The 23,833-nt window shown below is 43.9% G+C and overlaps 1 protein-coding gene across 1 annotated transcript in view; it reads left to right on the top strand.

Moving 5' to 3' along the window:
* The first annotated feature begins 11,727 nt into the window (after positions 1-11,727).
* The window catches only part of LOC126531602 (atrial natriuretic peptide receptor 1-like), a 265,340-nt gene continuing 253,234 nt past the window's right edge, over positions 11,728-23,833 (top strand). Inside the window, exon 1 of the mRNA XM_050179200.2 lies at positions 11,728-12,659. Coding sequence (XP_050035157.1) covers positions 11,879-12,659 — 781 coding nt within the window. The 5' untranslated portion in view covers positions 11,728-11,878. The remainder of the gene's footprint in view (positions 12,660-23,833) is intronic.

The raw sequence follows: 23,833 nt of genomic DNA, 5'->3' as shown, positions 1-23,833 counted from the left end.
TGAAATGTGCAGCTGCTTCATTATCCGTCCCCCTCATGTGGCTGTGATTAACAATATTAAGCGCTTGAGGTTCTCTTCTTCCCGTTCAGTGCAAATAAAAATAATTCTAATGACATTTAGTGCACTTTAGTATCCTAGTCGATATAACGCTTAATCAAAAAAGAAGCTCCCTAACTCTCTGTGAAACACACACACATGCACACGCACAAAAAAAAAAGACACCCACCTGTTCAAAAAAGGTCCACACATAAAAAAAAACATAACTTGACGTAACGTCAGTTCCGCAAAACCTCGCCTGAGTTCTTCAGTTCCCAAAAGTAAGTAAGTGCAAGAGTAAGTTTTTCATGTGCGCTACGCAAGAGATACCACGTGTTTCAGTGGTATTGTATAGTGTGAATATCGGTATACTGACTGAATTACCGATTACGTCGGAAGTACGAATGTATCATTTTGCAGTCCCATGTGAGTTACCGCAAGGAAGTGCGCTGGAAGCTTTATTGTTGCTGCTGTTTGCCAATGCCATGTTGATGTTGTAAAGCCAAATACGACTATTTGCGGATGATTGCGCTTTGTTTAATGAAATCAGCTGTACTACCAACTTGAATGACCTGAATGACAACCTGAACAAAACTATTCATTGGTTCAAACAACGGGGGAATGACCCTACATGTCTCATATCTCGAAAGAAGACATCTCTCTCCTATACGTACATATTAGGTTCTTCCTCACCAAGAGAAGTTACTAACTACAAATATTTGGTTGTCACCCTGTCTAGCAAGCAATCCTGGAACATTCACTTTAGGAATATATGGACCTCCGATTTTCGTTGACTGTGTTTCCTGAAATAGAAATTCAGAAAAACTCCACTAACAGTTGAACTCCTAGCTTAGTATTGGTTATTTCGACCGACGCTCGAGTACGCCTGTATTACCAGCGACCCCTACACTCAGCGAAAAATAAAAAAAAGTCTTGAACGAATCCAAAATCAGGATGTCTTGTATACGTACAACAATATTTCAGCCTTCGACTATACAACTTAACTAATGAGATCTAATAACATAATGTTACTTGAATTGCGCAGGAATAAAACGCTGCTTGAATTCCTTTCCGAACAACCCTATAACAAATTCACCATCGCAAGCGTAATGCATCGCACGCGTAATGCAAATACGTGGGATCGTTTCCCACCTGCGGCAAGTTGTTTTTTCATCCACTTTCATTGCCAGTAATTTATCATTTCCCTAATTCAATTAGCAAGAAGAAGTAATTTCTTCTATGTTTTCCTTGAGGTCTTTGTTTGTTTGCGTCTTATGATATGATTAATAAAAATCGGGCCCCACGGTTAACCCCTTTCTTCTCGTTCTTACATAACGAGGGTCTCGAATCCGGCAACAATGATGCCTTCAGGTAGCATGTGCGGGTTTATTGACCAGTTGCCTTCGCCCAGAAAGATCACGTACTCGTGACGCCTGCGGCAGAAAGGATGTTCCACATCCGCCGCCAACGTTTGTGAGTGGTGGCACTGGCTAATACTTCGAAAGTTAATTCTAGTAGCAACCCATAAATACCCAAGAAAGTGCAAGGGGAAACCGCGCCGCTGTAGCTAAATTGGTTAGAGCATCGCAAGAGTAATACGAAGATATGGGATAGTTCACCACTTGCGGCAAGTTGTCTTTTCATCCACTTTCATTGCCATTAATTTGTAATTTCTTTAATTCAATCAGTAAGTGCAAGTAATGTCCCGTATGTTTTCCTTGGTGTCTCTGTTTGTGGGCTTCTCATGATATGATTAATAAAAATCGGGCGGCTCGGTGAACCCCCTTTCTTGTTGTTCAATAACAAACTGGTACTCGACTCCTGCAAGTATATGTAAGTTCAATAATTACGAGACCCAACTCACCCCCGTCTTCCAAATACTTTAACCCCTATATTGCCCGAACTAACATATTTAAATACACCTTTCTTTTCGTGTGCCATTGTTCACTGAAATCGCTTCGGTTTGTGACAAGTGTATTCACACATCTGCAGTTTTTTGTGTTCGCATGGTTTCTTCAGGGTTTTCTCTTGCTTACTTTTACCCTGGTCGCACGGCCTTCGTGTCCACAGTATTTCATCGGTAACAAACTCTGCTTCTCTTAAAGAACTAGTGGTTCCCCAAGATGTAAATCTGCATTAAGCACCATGAGTAGAGTAGAGTAGAGTAATAAGTAGAGGGATAAAGTAGAGCATAAGTAGGGTAATAAAGTAGAGCTTTCAGCAGTAAGTTTAATTATTTACCTCTATCCCCTAAGGCAAGTAATTCACAGTGAGAGCCCTGTCAACTTTAGGTAAACAGTACAATATCTTCCTGCCTTCGTGCAACTGGTTCAAGATGCAAACAGACGAGTTGAATGTATCACTGAATTATAGAGTGCACCGGCCACTAGGGGATAGCTCAATTGGACGTTGAGTGGCACAGCGGAGACGCTTACTGTCAAGTTACAGTTCGGTAGCCACGCGCAGGGCCAAGCTTGGGTCACGCCTTGCTCAATAATGCATTCGGGATTACGGCCTCTCGCCGCAACATCCACATGGCTCTCATTACTAAGTAAGCGATAGGAACTGCAAGCAAAGGCGCGATTTCCAATGAGTGTTTATCAAGTGGTACGGGATGATGTTTCGCGTTTTTACTTGTGTCAATAGGCTGCTTTAGCGCATTTTTTACTGTGAGTTGGGAAAGAAAGAAGGCAGAAAGACAGGCTTCAGGTGGAGGAGAAGAGCCTCAAGGCCGCCAGGAACATCGACAAAGGCCAGAAGCCCAAACACAGCTTACATTGCTTGGCAATGTGATTCCGGGACGCTCATCATCGTATTTATTTGAATCCTTGAGTTTATCTTTCTTCACATCATCGGAAGCATGTTTCTTTCGCCCCGGTAAACAACGTTCATGATTCAAGACTAGAGCCTGCTTTTTCGGCGTCTTACTGGTAACCAATTATTCGTTTGGTTGCTGCACCTTGCTTTAGGAACACTTCCTAGTAACGCTTTTCATTCTCAGTGACGTGCATGCCTACACACCGATACATATGCGATGCATATGATATTCCCAGGCGGAGAAAGACAAGCGAGTGTGTTAAGTGCCGTCTTGGCCGAAGATTGCGTGAACATGCGTGAAGTGAAAGAATTCACGCAGTAACCTGAATAGTAACGGTTACGTTTCTAAATATGTATTGTTCTTCGCTACGCTTGCACTGATGACAAGACTGTGTGCACTGTAGGATCAACCACGATTCGCAACATGGAGGCCACGGAGAGCATAAGTAATCTCGCAGGAAAAACGCAAATAAATTATGACTAAGGTTTGTGAGCACTAACAATTGTTGAAGAGGACAAATTGCCATTCACCCCAGTGTAGCACTAAGCCACAAAGCAAAGGAAAACGTGTTTTCCGAAAAGGAAGCTTTTTTAGTTGAATAAAATTTGTCTGGTTCGTAGAACTAAGACAGCTATTTATTTACTTGTTTATCTTAGGTGAGATCTAACATTTCAAATTTGTGTCAGTTTCCTTTTTGCGTATACATTAGGATAGGCACATATAACACAAGCATGGCGTCTGAAATTTCAACACAAAAGGGCATGATAAGCAAACGCCACCGCATGTTGGTCAAATGAAACAGCGGCATGTATTAAAATATTGGCTTGAAGGAATAAGATTTTTGTAAGCATCCTACACTCATGTATAAAGCGCATTTCGTGTTAGCTAGAATGATTCTAACGCTTCACTCTACACTGCGAATGGCCTCGAACCTATATAAGCAAGAAATAAATTCGTTTTAGCGTGTGTTGCCATGGCGCAAAGAGAACTCACATCGGCATCAGTTAAACTGATGATGAGCAGTCTTTCCTAACAAACTTAAAAGTAGAACACGTTGTGGGTTTATTGGTTTATAGCTTTCAAAATATGGAGCACCAACCGAGACAACACACTAAGAAAGAACAATGACAGGAAGCACCTTGTCCTGTCATTGTTCTTTCTTAGTGTGCTGTCCCTGTTGGCGCTTCATCTTTCGAAATCCTAAAGCTCCCAATGATATGATGGTCTCTTTTTTGCTCTTTTAAAGCAACGCTGACAGCATCAGTGATGCCTTTGCCCGCGCAAGCTGTGTTCTGCGTTCTAACTTCACCTCCGCAACCACTATAAAGAAATTGATGTATGAAAAACAAAAATGAGTTTGAAAGGAAAAAAAAAACAGACGCTGGCGGGTTCTGAACCTACGACCCCACGCTCAGAGGCCGAGTGTCTTACCAACTGAGCTAAACGAGTGCCTTTCAGAGCTTTATGACATCATGGTGCATGGACCGAAATATTCATTACCAAGCCCGGCGTGAGGAAAACGGTGATGTCAAAACACGGCGGCTTACTCGACAACGTCCGCATTAGATTATATGACAGTTGGGCAAGGCAGCATTACGTCACGGATCGAAGTACATCGGCCTTGTGGCCAAGCGTCTCAACGCGCTCACTTGCCCGTGAGGGGTTCTTAACGGTTCTTAACTCGAAGGGCCGCTCAGCATCGTTCAAGTGCAGTTTAATGCTTTCACATTCACAAATCATAAGTGCTTAGGTGACCTCGTATTTATTAATTCGGAAGCCTGCCTGGAAGGCACCGACGCTTGTTAGCGTGGACATTTTTTTAAAAATCGTAAAACGCATAGAACAAACCGGACACGCCCATACAATGTAAAGACTGCGATATTAAGGAATGTATATGGTGTGCTTAGTAACAGCCGACTTACGTACAGTCGCTAGTATGCATCCAGCTCTAGTACCAAGGTGTCAACGCAACGTGGCGCGACAAGCTGTTCTTTCTTTCTGACTGTCTGCACCAATATAAAATTATACATCTTATTCAAACAGAGAACAGCTCCCTCGATTCTATCCTTATAAATCATGGTCTTATTATTTCCTTCAAAATCTTACGACACGTGCAGAGCGGTTGTCAGTCTTTCTAAATAAAAACAAATATACAACTGTCACTCAAACGTTCGATACTCTTGCTTCTAGATAAAATGTAGATTGACTTATGAAACTTTGTAAGGCTACAGCGCTTTGTTATTTTCCACAAAAATAATTGTAGTGCCATTCCGTGAAAACACTCGTTACTGCGAAGCTAATCAAGTCTCTTCGTAGGCCGAAAACGCCACCTCCATATAGCTCATGCTAAAATTAATCTTTCCTTTTTTTCTTAAAGCTGCAGTATTCGTTAGCGACGATAACAACTGGTTCACACAATAATCGTGACATACCACTTTGCAGTGAAAAGCAGCTTTCAAAAACAGTGTGCTTGGAGAACGTGCAGCCTGTAGAAGCACTGAAATACAAACAAGGCTTCACCTGGAGTGTCGCTCGGCAACAGTATTTCCGATAAATTGTCATGTTCACTCTGACACACGCTTCAGAGTCAGTTGCTCCAGTCTAAAAGGTTGGGATTATGTACATGTTTTTTTGCCCAGCGGCATCATTAACGCAGTGACTACGAAATGTTTTTCGTAGCGACAAGTTCTCGACGCGAAATTCTGCTGTATTTTTTACTATATCTTCAATCTGTGTTTATTTTCTACTATTCCAAAAAGTTGGCCATCCTCTGCTCTCATCAGAAATGGTACACGTCTAGCGACCACATACGTACGCTTAGCAACGGTGATGAACTCTGCGTAGACTGCAGTCTTTACCAAGGGAAGAAAAGCCGTGTATTCTTCCTCACCCGCTTGAATGCTAGTCTTTTTGCCATTGGTGCCCCCGCGTTATTCATAAAGCATCAGCCAAAAAGCGTGCAATGAGTTGTAAGCTGCCGTTGGCCTTCCATAAGAGAATGCTTTTCTATTTCTATGATGCATTTCAGCCTCAAAGGGAAACTTCTGTGACACGTCGAGTAATGTGCGCTTAAACGACGTGTTGTATGTTACTCACAGGACTAAGTTTAACGTAGGACGCCATTCGCTGTCGAAAAAGAGTGATGGCCGAAATAGGTGGAGGAATGATCAAATGGAGCGCACTGGCCTTATTTCATTCCTGCTATTGAAGCTCGTCGCTACAGTTTGAATTATTTCTCAATGCATTGTAAGCACGGTGTAGAATTCAGTGTATCTTTACCTTGAACCCCCCCCCCCCCCCCTCCTCCTCAACATTTGTGTAAAGAAGGGTAACCTAAGATAGCAAATGCAGTTTTTTTCTTGCACAATACTTTGCTAAATTCAAGTTTCCGGCGCGCTCTGAGAACGTTGTTTGACGGGAATCGTTTTAGCCGCCTGAGCTGCCCTATATAGTTGAGAGATTTACAGAATTAACTGCGCCATCTTCGTTTTGTGTGTGTGAAAGATTCTCCTAAGTAACTCTATGTCTGACGGCTGCTAGAAACAGGGAGACATAGAAAACTGATTTTAAGAAGGACTGAAATTAACAACAACCTGGCCACAAATTCAAAAAGCATGTCGTTCGTAAGTCATGTTTGCCGTTGGCCGGTCGTCTTCGCTAATAATACGTCCAGCTTCACAACTGGCTGCAATCGGTTCTTACGAACAAGTATAGCACAAGAACTTTTTGTGAGTACGGGCCCTAATTTGTACCTGCCTATTAATTTCTATGGTTCACCTGTGGTTAGACGGCAGCAAACGGAACAGCGAGAAGACTTTGTTCATTGTCAGTAGACTTAAAAAATGAGTAATAGCGAGTGCTGAATGGGGGCCCCTATAGTATGCAGCCGCTAGCTTGAATGAAAAGCTCGCTACTTCGACTCCCTGTCACGGCTGCCATGTTCCGATCAGCGCTGAAATGCAAAAAACAATGCTCCTGTACCGTACTTTGTATGCACGTGAAAAGGATCCCAGCTGGTTAAACTGATTCCGAAGGCCTGCACTACGGCATGCAGTACTCATAACTATTTGTGCAGTTTACACGCAGTAATCACTTCCTTCGGCTTTTCTTCTTTCTATTCCCCCTTTCCCCCACCCCCAGTGCAGGGTAGCAAACCGGATGCTCGTCTGGTTGATCTCCGTGCCTTTCCTCTCTTTGCTATCTCTTTTCTGCACGTTAAAGCCTCGCCCCTTCCCCCCCCCCCCCCCCCCCCAATGCGTTTTAACGAACATGGTTAACAGATACAAACAGCACTGAACTGGTGCATCAGTGCCGTAACAAACACGTTGAATTTGTCAACTAATAGCTGCGTCAAAAAGGGTATCTGGCTTGGAACATCTGAAGTCTAACAAAATTGATTTTGTCGTAACGTAACTTAGAGTAGCTCGTAACTTAGACCAAGGCAAAAATACGTCATAGCAGGAGTGGCTGTGCCGCCGTCCGCGTTGATTCTATATTGAAACGCGTGGCCAGTTTCGGCTGAACGCTACCTGAACACAAAATTACTTTGCAATTATTTCTTTTTTTTCAGCTTGTACTCATCTGAAATGTTGTTGCAATAAGTAACAGTGAAGCAATTCAGCAAATGTTCGATTAAAGGTTCTTACTCTGTTTTGTGGTCTTGAAAAAAAAATGAAACCTAACAAATGCGTGGAGGTATACCAGGAAGCAGTCTTTATATTAGTATATAAAAGAACGACAGCTTCGTCGCAAGTGTTGTGCCAGCGAATGTAATTTACATGCTTATTTCAGTAGAAAAAAACAGATACAGTATACGCTATAAAGAGCTCGTAGCGGTACTTTTAATAAGCATTCGAATAAAGCCGATAACGACGGTTATAATACTCAAATATGTAGATACCACGAGAAACCTAAGCGTTATAAAAGAATGGACTTCCGGAAGCAATTCGTAACCTTCAATTGATGTTTTTGAGGAGATGCGCAAGTGGTAACAGTTATTTCACGCACTTGTTGCCATATGGTGTACTTATATTGTCTTTAACTCTATCTCTTTTTGATATGGCCTTTGACCTTTCGATGAAATTCTTTGAGGAGACGAAGTAGGTGCTTTCTTCTAGTGTGTAGGCGTCGACCAAGCGCACTGCCGTGGTCGAGCGCATTAAAAGTTGGTCGTGTTGAGGAACAACGGCTGACGTTTAATGAGGGTTCAAGGCACCAATGAGAAGCCTTAAAGCACACCCGCTGTAGTGTAAAAGACAAAATATATGTCGGCATACCATTCATGAACAAGTGTGATTTATTTATTTATTTTAAATGACTACATTTAACTATCCAAGTAAATACCGCGTTTTCCTGTGTATAACTCGCACCTGCGTATAAGATGCACCTCCTTTAGCTCGGTCAGCATGATCAAACGACCTGATTACGCTCGCTTGTACACTCATGAGGAAATATCATGCTCACCCAGTGCACGGCACAAAATTTCTATAAACAACGTTCTTACGCACTGCAGATTAAAGTGGAATAGAACTTGAACCAACGTTCCTCTTAGGCGTAAGAAACGGCATTTATTGCGCTTCAGTCGAAATGACAGAAAGTCTCATCCTCCGACGCACGATCAAAAAGTCCAGCTACTTTAACCAACGCAATCTCTGGTCACGGCCTGACAACACGGATGGAGGTTGCAGTCCAGTTGTGCGCTCCGTTGCCGTCACGACCTCCGAATAACTTGTGAGCGGCGTTGCAAGCGCCTTGAAGTACGTCGCTGGCGTGGCCTCTGTGAGGTGGCGTGCTCGCGCCGAACACACGCACCGCGATCACATCACGCGTCACGCCTGAAATGCAAACAAAAGCGAGATGGCTCCCGAAAGCCGGAAGGACGGTGACGCTGCTGGCACTGCCAAACTGCTGAGACTTCTCGCACTGACGGATGATGATGAAGTAGTAGAGGAGGAAGAAGAAGAAGAAGAAGAAGAAGAAGAAGAAGAAGAAGAAGAAGAAGAAACCCAAAGGTGACATGATGATGAAACCAAAAGACGCGCAAATTGGCTGCGCCAGTGCGCTTGGTCTTATTGTTATGTAAGATGCACCGAGAAAAGACCCGCCGACAAAAATTGTAAAACAAATTATAACAGCGTCTTATACCCTCAGTGGCGTAGCAACGAGGGAGGCCGGGAGGCCGTGGGCCCCGGGTGCAAGGGGCCAGTGGGGGGGGGGGGGTGTCATCTACGTCTGAAGACACCCCTCTTTCAGCGGGCAAAACTCAGACGGGGGGGTGTGACAGAAGACCTATATGCCCCGGGTGCCAGACGACCTAGCTACGCCACTGTATACACTATAAAATGCTGTAATTCTTTAACTAAATAAGCTTTTTCATTAGCACATATGCAGGTGAATACTGTCCGCGACGATAGTGAAAGTGGTACCGGTAGCAAATTTGGCACTGCGCACAATATCTGAATTTATCTATTTATGATGACCAGCATTGTATTATAATAGAAACGCTGCTGAAGCTCTATCTCATTTATCAAGGTAAAAGTTAAGTATGGCTTTTGCGACAAAGAATACGCTTCAGATCTCACGAAGTTTTACCAAACCTTAAACGCTAAGCTTAAACGAGTTCTATAGATTAACTGAACGAAGCCTACACTGCCACAGATAAACTCAATATCGCAAGGAAAAGAGGAAATTTTCGCGTCTGTACCGCACCCCTCAAACGTGAGTGGACTGTTACTTACTCATTATATGTATTAGGCAGCACAGTAACGCAGCATATCCATTACATAAAGAAATATTATGTGAGGCAACGAAAGTTAGCAATATAATATTTGAAAGAGTAAATCGACGCTGATACTTATAAGCCTAACCACTTGTCCAATTTTCGACTACACTTTGTCCTGATTCAATTCTAGTACGTCGATGTTTTTCTCTTTTCTCTTGGCGCTTGTACTCTTTAAAGTTGTTTTCGTATAGGTTGTATTCAGTGCGATGGACACTGGTAGCCAATCTATGTGCCTGCTTTTTTTTTAAGGGGAGGGGGGTACAACAATGCCTTCTTCTGGCGATATAGATATTACAAACAAATAAATAAATAAATAAATAAATAAATAAGTAAATAAATAACATGTATTGCAGGCGACCACAAGAATCGCATTCTGCTCTCCTTCAAAGCGGGCACGCGATGCTTGTTGTGGTTCGTGTTGCCGGTCGAGCTATTCTTGGAATCTCTAGTCTCAAGCAATTTTGAGCTATCGATTGGACGGGCTGTGATCCTTGAAATAAGAAAAGAAATAAGGATAGGGCTGCAGAGGGAGTTTGTGTGAGCTCTCTTTGGGGAACGCAGCCTCATGTTTCCGACAGTTGACATAATCTCCTGATCACTACTTTGTAGGCATCTCCATATGTGTATACGTGCCATGCGGTTTCGTGTTACGGCATCTCGGTTACATGAATAGTTTCAGTAATTGTGAAATAAACATGCTGGTAGTTCTCAGTGCCAGGTGGCATTTGTCAATCCTGCAGTTACATTCAGATTTGTTAGAAATAATTGCTGCCGCATAAAGATCTACACACCCAAATTCGTATTCTCAATGACTCCTGTCCGCCTTTCTTTATATAGCAAATGAAGAAATACAGGATAACCGCTCCCATACCCCGAAAATGGTGATAACTACACACTATTTCCGATTAATCCTTAGACAGACGCGGATACAGTTCTCGAGTAACATAACTTGATGTGCTATCTTGTGAAAAGTTTTCATCCTTCTAGAACTTTCTTAAGCTTAGGAAAGATATAGACACTGGGCCTTCACTGCCTCACAGTAGTCGACGTTTGCCAACTGCTGGTCTTGCGCATTATAACAACCTTGTAGATGTAGCGCCTTGCACAGTTGCGCTAGGTCAGCAAGGCTATGCAGGGTTAGCAAGCAAGGTTAACGGGCAAGGCTAGAGCCGAAGCTTCTGTTTGTATTCGGTTCTCTCGAAGCAGGCACACGTATAAGCTCACTTACATTGAATGTGAGTTTTTTGAGGGAGAAGGGAGGAAGGCACCACGGACACACTGCCTAGCATAGACCAGATTGAAACCGCTATTAAGCCTGTGACGCTGCTAGCGCGCACATCTACACAAATGCTTAATCATTTCAAAATTTCAATACTGTAATTTCGTAGTCGTAAAGGCGCTCAGAAACTTTCCTTTCCACATCTTAGAGGGTGAGCGGAAGGGCAGTTTCATATCTCCTATATCTCTCTCTTTGTATTATTTTACTCATTTTATGGTCAGCAGCTTTAAGTGGCTGTTCTCGCTTACGAACGGGTTTGGACTCGTCAGGAACTAAAATTATGATTGTTATTTGTCTTGGCGAAGAACCAATAGTTCCAACGAATAAGGAAACTATTTGAGGTAATAGGATTCTAGGGGGTAGTAAAAGAAAGCCGAATATTAGGAGACATTATAATTTTCATGAAAGAAATAAAGGCAACAGAATCAAAGTCGGGAAAAAAGGACGATCACCTCTGTTGCGCAGACGAACCTACAGCCTGCTCACGGCGTTTAACCTTGAGCAGGTTGAGTAATGGTACACGGCCACTACAGTTGCGGTGAGAGTGATGATGGTTATCAATTGTTTAACAAAAAAAAAAGGAGAAAGGGGGAAGACACTTGTTAGTTTGGGAGCGCTTTGCGAGCAATTAAAATTTTAAAGACAGGAACAGCGTCGGTAGAAGAGCGGCAACGCAGCGAGCGCCTTTAAACTTGCATCAAACAGAAACCGTGCGAGCCTGGCCCGGGGCCCACGGCGCGGCGCCACTCTCCACACCGCCGCGGCGACTGCCAAAGCGGGCGCGCGGCTCGATGTTCGAAGCGCGGACTCCGAGGCCACAGCCACCGCTGACAGCAGCCCCGGTGCCGCTGAGCAGTCGCGTCCCGCGCGGCGCTCTTCCCAAGTGCGAAGCATGCCACTCCGCGTGGAAATACTTCCGCCGCAGCCGCTTTCCACCTGTGGCTAACGATTGCCTCAAAGGGACATGACGTCGCAACCCGGAGCGCCCGTCCGTGGGACGCGCCGGACCGCTCGCACGTTTCTGATTCTTGTTATCTCGCTCACTTTCCCCAGTGCTCTGTGTCAGGTGTTTCAGCACAGCAAAATTTCTTTGCCCGGAGCTGCGCTAGAAACGAGGGAGGAGGCGCTGAAGCTGAAAGGGCCCCACCGTCCGCCCGAGATCTTGGTGCTCGCGCCGGATGACGACATGTTTCCTTACTCGTTGCACAAGGTCGTTCCCGCGGTGATGGTAGCCGTCGATTACCTGCAGCACAGCAGAAACCTCACGCTCGTGGTAAACTACAACAACACCAACTGTTCGTCGTCGCACGGGCCGCTGCTGGCGTTCGACCACTACATCGCCGGCAAGGTGGACGTTTTCCTGGGGCCGACGTGCTCCTACGTGCTGGCGCCGGTGGCGCGCTACAGCGCCGAGTGGGACCTGCCCGTGCTCACGTCGTCCGGCCAGAACGACAACTTCGACATGAAGCACCCCAACTACCGCCTGCTGACGCGCATGAACGGCTCCTTCACCCAAGTGGGGCAGCTTTTCATCGAGACGCTGCGCCGCTTCGGCTGGCAGGTGGTCGCTTTCCTCTTCCACGAGTTCCGCGAGCGGACCAAGGGCCACTCGGACTGCTTCTTCAACCTGGCCGCTGTTTTCAACGCTCTCGGGGGTGGGCAAATGTTCCACCAGAAGTTTGACGAAGAAGATCCGAGCCTAGACCTCGAAACGCTCATGCAACAGGTGGCACGTAACGCTAGAAGTAAGTTCAAAGTTTTTCGTTGCTTTGGTGCTGGCTTATACCTTCTTCCTGTGCTTGCTAAAGCGCTGTAGAACGCTCGACAATGAGCCTAATATTACCGATCGCGCCTCAGACGTTTCTAACATGGTGCAGACAGACGAATTCTTTCTTGTAATAACGTCCATCGGATTATCGCCATGGGTGGCAGATGTGCTTTGAATGTGGAAAAGAAGGCGTGCAGAGCCATTTGCCCTCACTTGCACAGTGCACTTGTAGGGGCTTTAGTTCTTAGCACCCTTTGCTGGAAGAGGGTTAGGGTCTCCTTTCTTGTTCACTGCCTTCCTAATTATATTATATTATATTATATTTATAATAGAATAATATTACTTATATTATATATATGTATATATATATATATATATATATATATATATATATATATATATATATATATATATATATATATATATATATATCTGTGTAACTAAGTTACAAGGCGGAATGCTACTTCATAAGTTGCGCAACTGCATGACAGCTCCCAACATCAAATGACATTTATAGTTTCGTTTTGAACCGCATATTTCTTCTTTAATATGTATGGGGATGTCTTAAACTTAACGTTTATATAATGGCGCAAGGACACCATAGCGAACAGAAGAGATCGGACGTTCGAACAATTTGTTATTTTCAGAAATTTCAGAAGATCAGTTACCTCGAGTTATCACAACCTCGACTATTTCTGTACGGTTTTATTGAATTCGTTCCGCACATGGCTGTCGTGCTTATGCGTTACTTTAGTATATTAGGCGATGCTTCCTGGAAAGAAAATAAATAGTTGGAAGTTCCGCGCTGTGTCCACTCTTTTGTCTCCTCTGGTGGCCTTGGGCTCTTGATCAGAGCTTTGAGCCATGTTTTACCAACAAGCCCAGTATTACAACTTCCTTCAAGCTTACGAATTATTGAACTTCTTGCACCCACAAATCTGTGATATAGTTCAAGAGATCCGTACCGACTCTTTCCTCTGCATAATAACTGGCGTTGTCGTTGACGTTTCCTATTTTGATGGTTCATTGATTCTTGGGTCTCGTCCACAAAATTCGTGGTCATAATCGCGACGGCTGCGCATAATAGGGCTCATATTTGTGCCACCTACATTTTCTCAGTTATTTTTTTTAACCCATTACTTACCATAGTTCCGGCCACACGGCCGAATAACGGCTTGCTGCTTTTAACGGCTTGCTGTATGCAGGCTAGTCAAAAACTTCTAGAATAAGTGCTGTGGTGGTTTTGTAGCGAAACGAAAATAACCGAAGAATGAAAAAAGATGTCTCAACTTTATATGCAGTGCTTTGTTTATAAATATTTCAAATCTAGTCACTTTGCGTACGCCAATTCCTGTCTTCTTAACATTTATTGGAGACGTGTGAGGGCACGTCGGTTATCGGGGGTCAACATACGGTAAAACTTAACTGCGTTCCCCAGAACTGCGCTCTGCATTCATCGGAACAATAGGTAAATTGAAGCTATTTACTTAAAACTAAAATTTGCTGAATTGATTTAGAAGTAAATGCAAAGCAAAGAAAATTATACGTACTGCACCTTTTTTTTTTTTTTTTTTGTAACCGGCAACCATGTCCTCTCGTTTCAGCTGGTGTGATATGACGTGTAAGGATAGGCATATCTAGTAAGAGTTAATTTTGTCTTTTTCTTCCATAAAGAAATGGTTTCATTCTGCTAGCCATAGATGAAGTCTACTGCATTTTGTAGAAAAAGAAAGGCGTAACCCTTTTTTCATAAACTATCACAATAAAAGAGGGGTGCATCACTTATTTCACCCGCCGTGGTTGCTCAGTGGCTATGGTGTTGGGCCGCTGAGCACGAGGTCGCGGGATCGAATCCCGGCTACGGCGGCCGCATTTCGGTGGGAGCGAAATGCGAAAACACCCGTGTACTTAGATTTAGGTGCACGTTAAAGAACCCCAGGTGGTCGAAATTTCCGGAGTCCCCCACTACGGCGTGCCTCATAATCAGAAAGTGGTTTTGGCACGTAAAACCCCATAATTTAATTTTTTTTAATCACTTATTTCTTTTAACAAAAGCCTACCCGCCAGAAGGTTGTTCTAAAATGTCAAGGCCATTCTCTTAGCTTTTCTGCATTCTCGCACGAACAATAATCAAACAAAAAATTGAGTGTGTTTCGGACAAAATTATAAATTTTACTTCCATTATATTGATTGTATGGCATACTTAGCGGCAATGAAAAAAATAATGCGCCGGACGGCTTTCGTATAGGGATGGGCATCTGCTGGGTCATTACCCATACTTTAAAAAAAGTTTTGTTTGCAGTCCCTGACTTTGTCAGATATCCTCTTCGCTCATATGTAGCTGTAAGGAATGGTACTTCTACGCCTTCAGTCGCAAGTCACCAACCATATAACTTCTTGTAAAACGCATCTTGTTTAAACTAAAAAATAAAGAAGCTGTACTAAGTATTTTTTACTCGGCTTTCTCAACCATGTTACAGCGACTGCTAGTGGCGCCTGAACGCGATACGTGATAATGCAAGCACGACAACACAAGACTCACTACGTTTCGCGTTATATTCGGGATTAACACGTGGCCCATAAGCGAACTTCGCGCCGTAGATCTTCATCGGCCTAATTTCGGAGAGAAGGGCTCCTATCGCGCGCCCAGAAATTTCGCCTTAGAAGCGGGGGGACGAGTCTTTTATTCATTCCCCTTTCGAATGGCGCAGCCTCCAGCTCGCAGGGAAGCCTGTATACTCCGGGGATTGAGAGCGCCGAGACCATGCTCGGCGTTCATGATCATCTACTAAAGCGCTATAAGGGAACGGCAGACATGACTGATGGTATCGCCGGGATTTCTGAATAAAGTCCTTCTTCTTTTATTGTCACATACTTGGGCTGCCCTGCTTCGTCGCGGTATAGCTGGCCTGTGGCGCGGACTCGGGTATTTCGCAAACCAAGCATTAAATTATAAGTGTGTGCTGGATTAACTTGTCCCTGCAAAAGAGCTTCGCGAACGATTTCTATGAGCGTATATAGGCCCGCTTTCGCATATACTACGCCTGCACTTCTCAGCCATTAGGCCAGCTCCGCTCCCCAGGCATGCCCGGCCTGGACCTGTTGGGCAGAGCCCGCGAGCGCGTTCCTGACCCGTACACCGGCGCCGACGGGGAGGTTAATTGCTTTTACGGTAATAATCGGAACAGAACAAAGGACCATGAACTCTCGAGCCAAGTGGGCTGCAAGGCTGATAACTTTGGGCTTGGTGATTGCAGCAGCCAAGCCTTCATGTTGTGATATACTTTTGACTGCGTGCATTCCATTAAACAATAAGCGTGAACGTGTTCAAAGAATATAGGGCGTGACAAGTACGAAGAAGCGTGTTGACTCCGTTCTCCAGCCTATTGAGAGTGACAAAAAGAAAGCACACTTGCGTCAAGTGCGGATCATACTTTTCTTTTTATTCTGAGACTTGCACAAAGAGGAAACTGCTAGCAAGAAGCGTTGTTTACTGTACAGGGACTAATCTTTTGCAAGTGCTTTATTGGTAAAAACATTTCAGCTGATAATAAATACTTTCTCTATTGTAGTGTCTTTGGAAGTTCGGCAAACAAAGGGCAGTTTGACACGTACTAATTTTAACTTACAATTTTGAAGCTCTTCCATCTCAACGTAGAATTAATAAATCTTTCTTTGATAACACATCACAAACTGTGAGAACATGGCGTTTGTAAGGGTGTAAACTGCTTATAATGTTCTCCTTGGTGCAGTCAGTGGGGTAAATAATGGGAGGAGTAGGAATGAAATTTGCATGAAATTTTATATGTTAATAAATATTTTGCCGTAGGCTCCTTCTATACAAACAATATATTGTTCGATGGTCCCAGGATCATAACTTGATGTGTTATGAAAAACGTTCCGATAATGAAGCTGTATGGTGATACTTTGAAAGGGTTCCTTTCATCTGATTCCAATCGCTGATACAGATAGCTCTGGCGGTTGGAAAATGTAGGCGATGACATGGACGCGGCCTCATTCGATCCAGTAGCGAAGAAAGAGCAAGAAGAGTGGAAAATAAAAAGACCCGTTACAAAGCACAGCCCATACATAGTCTGATCACGAAGACAGCGATGGCCACGCACAGTGACCCGTGATTAGACGATAGTAAAAATTTGAACAAACTATGTCGTTTGTTTTTCATACGCTTGAAAGCACGCGCCAGAGGAAAGAAGAATTTAGAAATTTGATTTTTGGTTTTGTCCGTTGCTTAGTGAAGCCTAAAAGAACAAGAACATTTTTGAGAAAAATGACCGTGGAGGAAATGTGTGCGTACGTTAAACTTTGCAAAATTTTCTGCCTTCAAGCAAAGCACTTCTAGAAACCGCAACATTAAACAAAGGCTGACCAAACATTGTTTTGCCATTCAGCTGATGAAATTATTTCCCGATAATCTTGTCGCATGAAAATCTTGTCTCTGTGTATCGGTTTCTTTCTACGTCCTCATTCAGTCGCGCTTATACACTATATCATGGATTCTAGCCCGCCAACGTGTTTTAACCTTATGAAAGCGCTGGATATGGTTGAAAGCCTTACAGACTATGATACAAGCCTAGCATCTGCTCATTCTTTATGGTAGGCGGTGCTCTGATAATTATTTAAAACGCAATAAAGTAATACTTAGACCTACCGATGGTCAAGTGAGAAAAGAAATGAAAGAGATAGAGAAGGACTAATTGTGGTAGTTGGGAAAGTAACTATTATCGAGGTAAACTATAGACCAGTGCCGCAGACATAGCTTAAGGTAGCATATTATTTCTCCATATTGTTGCGATGCACATCTGGGGCCGAACTCGGGAAGCTTTCTTTTCGTAAGTGTACTCGATTTTGGTCCTCTACTTTTTGTATTAATATGTCCATTATCGGAGTTCGTAGCTATTGGCTCTTAAAAAAGATTTTAACGTAAGAGCTTTTTTTTTTTTGTAAATACGGGCCCCACTTTAACAAATTGATAAGAAATTCGTATTTCCGTACAAAACTCTATACTCACGGACAACTTTCTGTGGCTATGACGGGAAAGCTACGGAGGCAAAGAGCGCTGAAGTGACAGCGCTTATGAAAAGAGTGCCGTGTTTTAATTGACGAAACATAGACACCTTATTAGCAACAGTTACATAAGACAGAACACACCACTGAGTATGAAAGTTTAGTTATTTTGTGGCTTTTCCTTTCCGCGTCTGGGGAAACGCGAAATCGTCTCACGTGAAAGCTGCGTCCATGCAGCGTCCGTTCCGAGCAATCAAAAGCACTGTCAAATGCTGCCGGACTACTTGGCGCAGTAACACACGCGCAGCAGCCACATGCCCGTAGCTTTCCCTTCATAGCCACAGAAAGTTGTCTGCAAGTATAGCACAATACACAACGCAGTGCACCCAGCACAATAAATGGATTTAACTTTGGTGCCTTTCTCTCAGGTCCGCTTGGCGATGAATCATCTGTGCATGGTACACGCGAGTTAAAAATAGCGTGGCACTTTCTTTCGCTTCCGAACGCAATTTGCGAGAGGTGCAGGAGTATATGTTGGGCTGCTTGCCGTATGTCATGTGTATACTGTGCCCGTCTCCGAGCAGAGGTCTTCCAGGCCGGCAGCTTGTATCAACAGAAGACTATTTCGGGGTGCGCTGAGAATTCCTGAAGAATAACAAGCGCCGCAGCGACAGAACAACCAAGCCCCTTGTGCCTGTATGTCTCCACACTGTGCCGCGAGATCAGGAGCACGCTAATGAATTCTGATGCTCATCAGAGACACGGCTGATGAGCGTAACTATTGTGTTGTACATCCGTAAACTAAAATGTGCGTCAGTACATGAGGATGAGGTTGAAGAACAAATCAAGTTCGAATAACTTAAAGAGTTCAATATGTAACAAAAGCGTTATTATTACTCTAACCACGTTGTTATCAAGAAAATGCAGCAGTGAAAAAGAGCAAAAAAAAAAAAAAACATCGCATCTTACGGCTCCAGGGCGTGCAAATTTTATTTATTGAAATGGTGGGGGATGTCTCGCTTTTTCTAATACAAATTATTCCTTTATTGCGGTGGAAATTTTGAGCGAGCTTGTCATTGATGATCATCTATAGCAACAGTCCTGTAAGAGGAAGGCCGAACTGAGGAAAAGCGTACATAGCGCCGACTTTCAACTGGTCTTCGTTTGTCAATGGGAGCGCATTTATAATCGAAGAACAACAAGGAAAACAGTGTACACCTTTAGACCTTGCACAGAAACACATTTCGTTTTCTTGTCAAGAAGAAAGATGGAAATGGTGGCAAGCAGCTCTCATTTCTTCTTGACACGGAAAATGTGTTACTGTGCAAGGTAAAGCTTCTGGGTTTTTATTATGTGCCAGAACCACGATCTCAGTGCGAGGCATGCCGTAGTGAGGGGCTCTATAATAATTTAGACAACCTGGGGTTCTATTAACGTGCACCTAATGCACGGTATACGAAAGCTTTTGCAACCACCCATACCAGAATGCGGTCGCCACTATCTGAACTAAACCCGCCGACCTGGGGCTCAGCAGCTCAACGCCATAGTCACTGGGCTACACCTAGCGCATAACCGCAGTGGGCTATGCGCTAGGTGTAATTTGATTTCTTGGAGTTATGTAGACTCTAAATGTGCTTGCTAAGATAAATCAAGACCAGTTGGAAGTTAGTGTTCTGTATATCTGTCTTCTGTATTAGATGATGACAAATGAGTGCGAGATCAGTCAACGGGTGTCCTGATATAGGTTATGGAGATGAGGGCGCTGTAAGATAAGAAGTATCTTCCCTTTGTTATTTTCCTTTTTTATCATCCTCCATGCATGACCGGCTGATCACAGCGATAAAACAAGTGGTGCTTGGACAAATAGCGGAGCGCGAAGATGAAAGTACAATTGAAATAGAATCGTCCCGTAATGCGAGCCTAAGTGCAAAACATTCTTCTTTACTTAACCCTTATCCTTCGCATCTATTCAAGTCTTTGTCGTTACATAGGATAGCGAGACCAAATTACAGGCTTTAACGATATTTTATGTGGCGTAAATAAGGAAGTTGTTTCTGAGGCTCCCGCCCACAAGAAGACTGTTACACTATAGGTGTTCCCTTGAAGCGGACGTGCGGTTTTAGGTATTTGACTAGGCAAGGCGCACATAATCATGAACGATGTCAGTATTTATGCGGTAAACGCGAATGAAACGCATTTCTACTCGTGATAATAAACATGTGTACTATCGTTTCAATATCATTTTTCTTACCTTGCCATGGTCGACAGGAACGATGAGGAACGCGTTCAATATCCACTGCACTAACTTGCCGGAGCGACACGGTGTACACTCAGAAATCTGTAGATGAGAGAAAGAATGCGTGAGTTTTGTTTTGTAGGCCATTTACTGATAATGTTAGAGATCTTTGTTGTCCTGGAATGTAAACCAAGTAAACAGTCACACGCTTGAATTTGAAAAAAAGAAAGAAGGTTGAATGTGAAACTTATTTCGGCTGTAGTGTCCAAGATTTCTTCTGTTTGGTGCGGTTTTGAAAAGGGGCTCCTCCATTATTTACTATTTACGTCACAATTAGGAATTCATTATGAAAACTGCGTCGTTTAATTCAAAGGAAAATCTTCGTCAAGTATACCAGTTTATGGAGGGCTTCCAAAACAGTAAAATCAGCAACGTAGTAAATAATATATATGTGATTAGAATTACCTCAGAAGCGGTTCGAATGTTTTACTTCGGCTGATTAACTAGTAAGACATTACCTGCATCAGGTATATCAAAACCAAATAGTACCGAACTTCGCTACACCGTCGTTTCGGTAACGACAAATTCGATGTCCCTTCGAGGAAAACGTGCCAGCACATTGGTGGCGTTGAAGATTACCCTCCTTCAAGTTTCACTGCAGATCACTGGCACAAAGAAATAAAACAGGACTGCTGGAGCATCGCTTCCAAGAAAATGCTAAAGTTTCCTTAAAGGCAGGCTGACCACCATAGGTGGAATTATCGGCGGAGATATCTCGCGTTCCTGTAGCCGGAGGTGCTTTTTACGGTTTAAAGAACGAGACCCCTGAAGGCGCGCGCCTTTCAACCGCAGCTGGGCATGTCGGCGAATTCCAAATGAGCTCTGCGCCTGTGTGCGCCCGATGGGGAACGAGACGCTCCATTTTAGCGAGTGTGAGACGCATGTTAAGGATACGGGGGGCAAGAGCCTGGTTTCTTACATGTAAATTTATGCCAAAATTTAGGACTGTTCGGCACCTGTTTACTTGATGCCCACACATGGAGCTTACAGGACTCGCCATAGCCTCTTCGCACACTTGCGCAAATAAAGCCGCTCCTAACAAAGTTCTTCGGTAGTGGTCTATCTTTCGCGATACGGTGTGAACGGTGCCTCGTCAAAAAAGCTCTGCACTGCGGCACTTGTCCTGTCGTTAAGCGCTCCGTATTTAGAAGCACGTGTTACACAGATGCACGGGGATGGACAAAGACGTAGGTGTTAATGCTTGAGAAAACTGCCTCGCAGAGCACCTCTGCAATATGACTTAACGGACAAGCTTCTCTGCATTACTTAAAAGAATTGAAATACTGTTCAGAGCGGCTTCGAGGCATTTCTTGGGAGCACTGTCCACCATATGAATGCGAAGAGGCACAAAGCACCCTGCTTAACCTAACACAATCAGAACCAGAAGTGTTAGCATAATGCCATAGATGCCGAGTTCATTTGCACGAGCGCGCATGAGCTCAGTGCCACCGAAACGTTATGAACTAAATTCACGCAGTAAGCGCTCACTCTTCCTTGCAGTAAAGTGCACTTGAAGAAGTACTGTAAGCACGTCAATGATCGCATGAGAAAACGCAATCGTCGTTACAAATATCAGGATTGTTACCCTTCCTTCACGGCAATTGAGATTATCCTCATACACTGGTTGCGACCAAGTTCGGAGAGGTCTGACCGTGTAGAAGAAAGAGGTTTGAAAGGTGCATCTGACAAACCAGGTTACGTTATATCGTAATTGCCTTGCATGCCGCAATAAAAGGTAGCTTCTTTACATATGGCTTTTTTTTTTTAATTCGTTCTGTGAATGATGGCTTTTCTCTATAACACCTTGAGCGTCGGAAAGACGAGACGCGAAGGTGACACATAACACAAGCGCTCACATCATAAGCACTCTCCAGCGTGTCATTGCACTCTTCGCGTCTTCATTGTCTTTCCTGCGCTCAATGTTTTTTCGAGAATGCAATACTAACTTGTCCGCCATTACAACCTCTTATAATGGTGTTTCACACGTCAGGCGGGTACTTTTTTTTGTAACTGGTAATGAAGTGGTCTTGTTATTAATTTCTTTTGCCACAGTTTGCTCTCGATGTTTATTTATTTGTATCCCCGGCTAAGGGTGTACGCGCACGTTCGCTATTCTTTCTTTCTGCCCCGTATGGTTTTGCACTGCAACGAAAATTCAATTGCTAGTAAAGAAAGAGCTCTGTTTGAAGTTTTGTTTTCTTCGTGTTTTTTTTTTCGTGCACCAGTTGCTGATATGCCCACATTCTTAGCTAGTGAACATAAAAAAAATGGCAGTGGCTTAGCTCGGCTATGGCAGGATATACGTAGCGAAAGCTAAGGCATAGCATGGTTAGCCTTGGTTAATCTTGATTGCCAGGCCAGGTTAGTCTGGTTGTCTAGCTATGTTACGGCGTTTAGTCAGTCGTTCGGCGCGTGGTTCGTCTGTTTCCTGGGCGATTCGTTTCCTCTTCATCTCGTTCCGAAGCCGATTGCAGGCCTCCTCCTGCTTATCAGAATGGTCGCCGTCCATACTGCCGCCTCAACTGTTGTTGGGGCGCACGCGAGCTCTCCTTTTCAATCCTCGTACATGTTATCAGGCATGCGACGCAGCTGGCGAAGCGAGCGGAGGCGAACGCAACGACGAGGAACGCGGTGTGACGAGCAACGCGGTGTGACGTCATGTGCCTCCTCGCAGCACGGCCACGGCGAAATCGCAAGCTCGCGGCCAGTAAAGCTTTCGCTTTAATATCCTATACGTCACGATGAAAAGTGGTTGCGCAAGTAACGTCGTTGTGGCCGATGTTTCGACAAGTTCCGCCGTGAAAGCGTTGGCTCCAGTGACAGAGCTCGTCCGACTGCTGCTCATCGCTTTAAACTTTCATCTTGATGCTTCTCTGATGGTTTAATCTTACATATTATTTATCAAGGTCTTTTCTTTTTCTGAAGCTGGCAGGTGATCAACATACTCATTCCTCTAGTGCTAACGGCAGAAAATGAGTAATAAGCGTAATATGTTGTAAACTCCGAAGCACACAGTTGATGCCATGAACATGCTTATCTTTTGCATGTGGCGGTATCAGGGAGAAACAGTCTGTCCGATACTATTTAAGAAAGCATATCCCCTTGCTGGCTGGTCGAAGAACCATATTTTCTTCAATATCGCGGACATGGACTACTTGTGCGAACCCATGTGTTATGCCTCTTCATACTCTTTGCGGCCGCTGAAGGTACCAAAAGTTCTACTCTAAATTTACCTGGAAGCACCTTTGAGCTGCACCATGTAATAAGACCTTCGAGCAGCGCATGTAATGCTCTAAGTTCAACGAAGGCTCTTGGCTTTCGTCGATGACAGACACTCCAGTTACATGTTAATATTTGTGTTTGTTATTGTTCTGTACATATGTACACCCGTGAGCAAAAGTATACGGACCAGGGATAGCGCAATAAAGCCGATTGTAACTTGAAATTGAAGACTGCGGTTCAAGTTTGGCATTGCGAACTTTCGATAGTACTCGTCAATTTCAGTTTATGTACGCTAATTATAAAGAAATTCACTTTTTTCTGACACCCTGTGGTTCATATACGTTTGCTCACGGGTGGACTTTGCATGGACGTGCAATTTACCCTCTTCAACTGTAGTAGCATGCTACTCAGGCAGACATCCCCGGCGTCCATTAAATAGTGCTCCTCTTAAACCGTAGAAAAGCAGGATAATCATATTTTACGTCATCAAGGAACATACAGCTTCCATCTTGTTCTGTTTATTATTCTTGTGCCTCCACTGACTGCCCTCCTCGCCTTGACTGTTGTTTTTTTTAGTTCTAATTTCATGCATGCGGGGAACATCGTCA

This window comes from Dermacentor andersoni, chromosome 5 (assembly GCF_023375885.2).
Source record: "Dermacentor andersoni chromosome 5, qqDerAnde1_hic_scaffold, whole genome shotgun sequence".
NCBI lineage: Eukaryota > Metazoa > Arthropoda > Arachnida > Ixodida > Ixodidae > Dermacentor > Dermacentor andersoni.
This window is presented reverse-complemented; position numbering and strand designations above follow the sequence as displayed.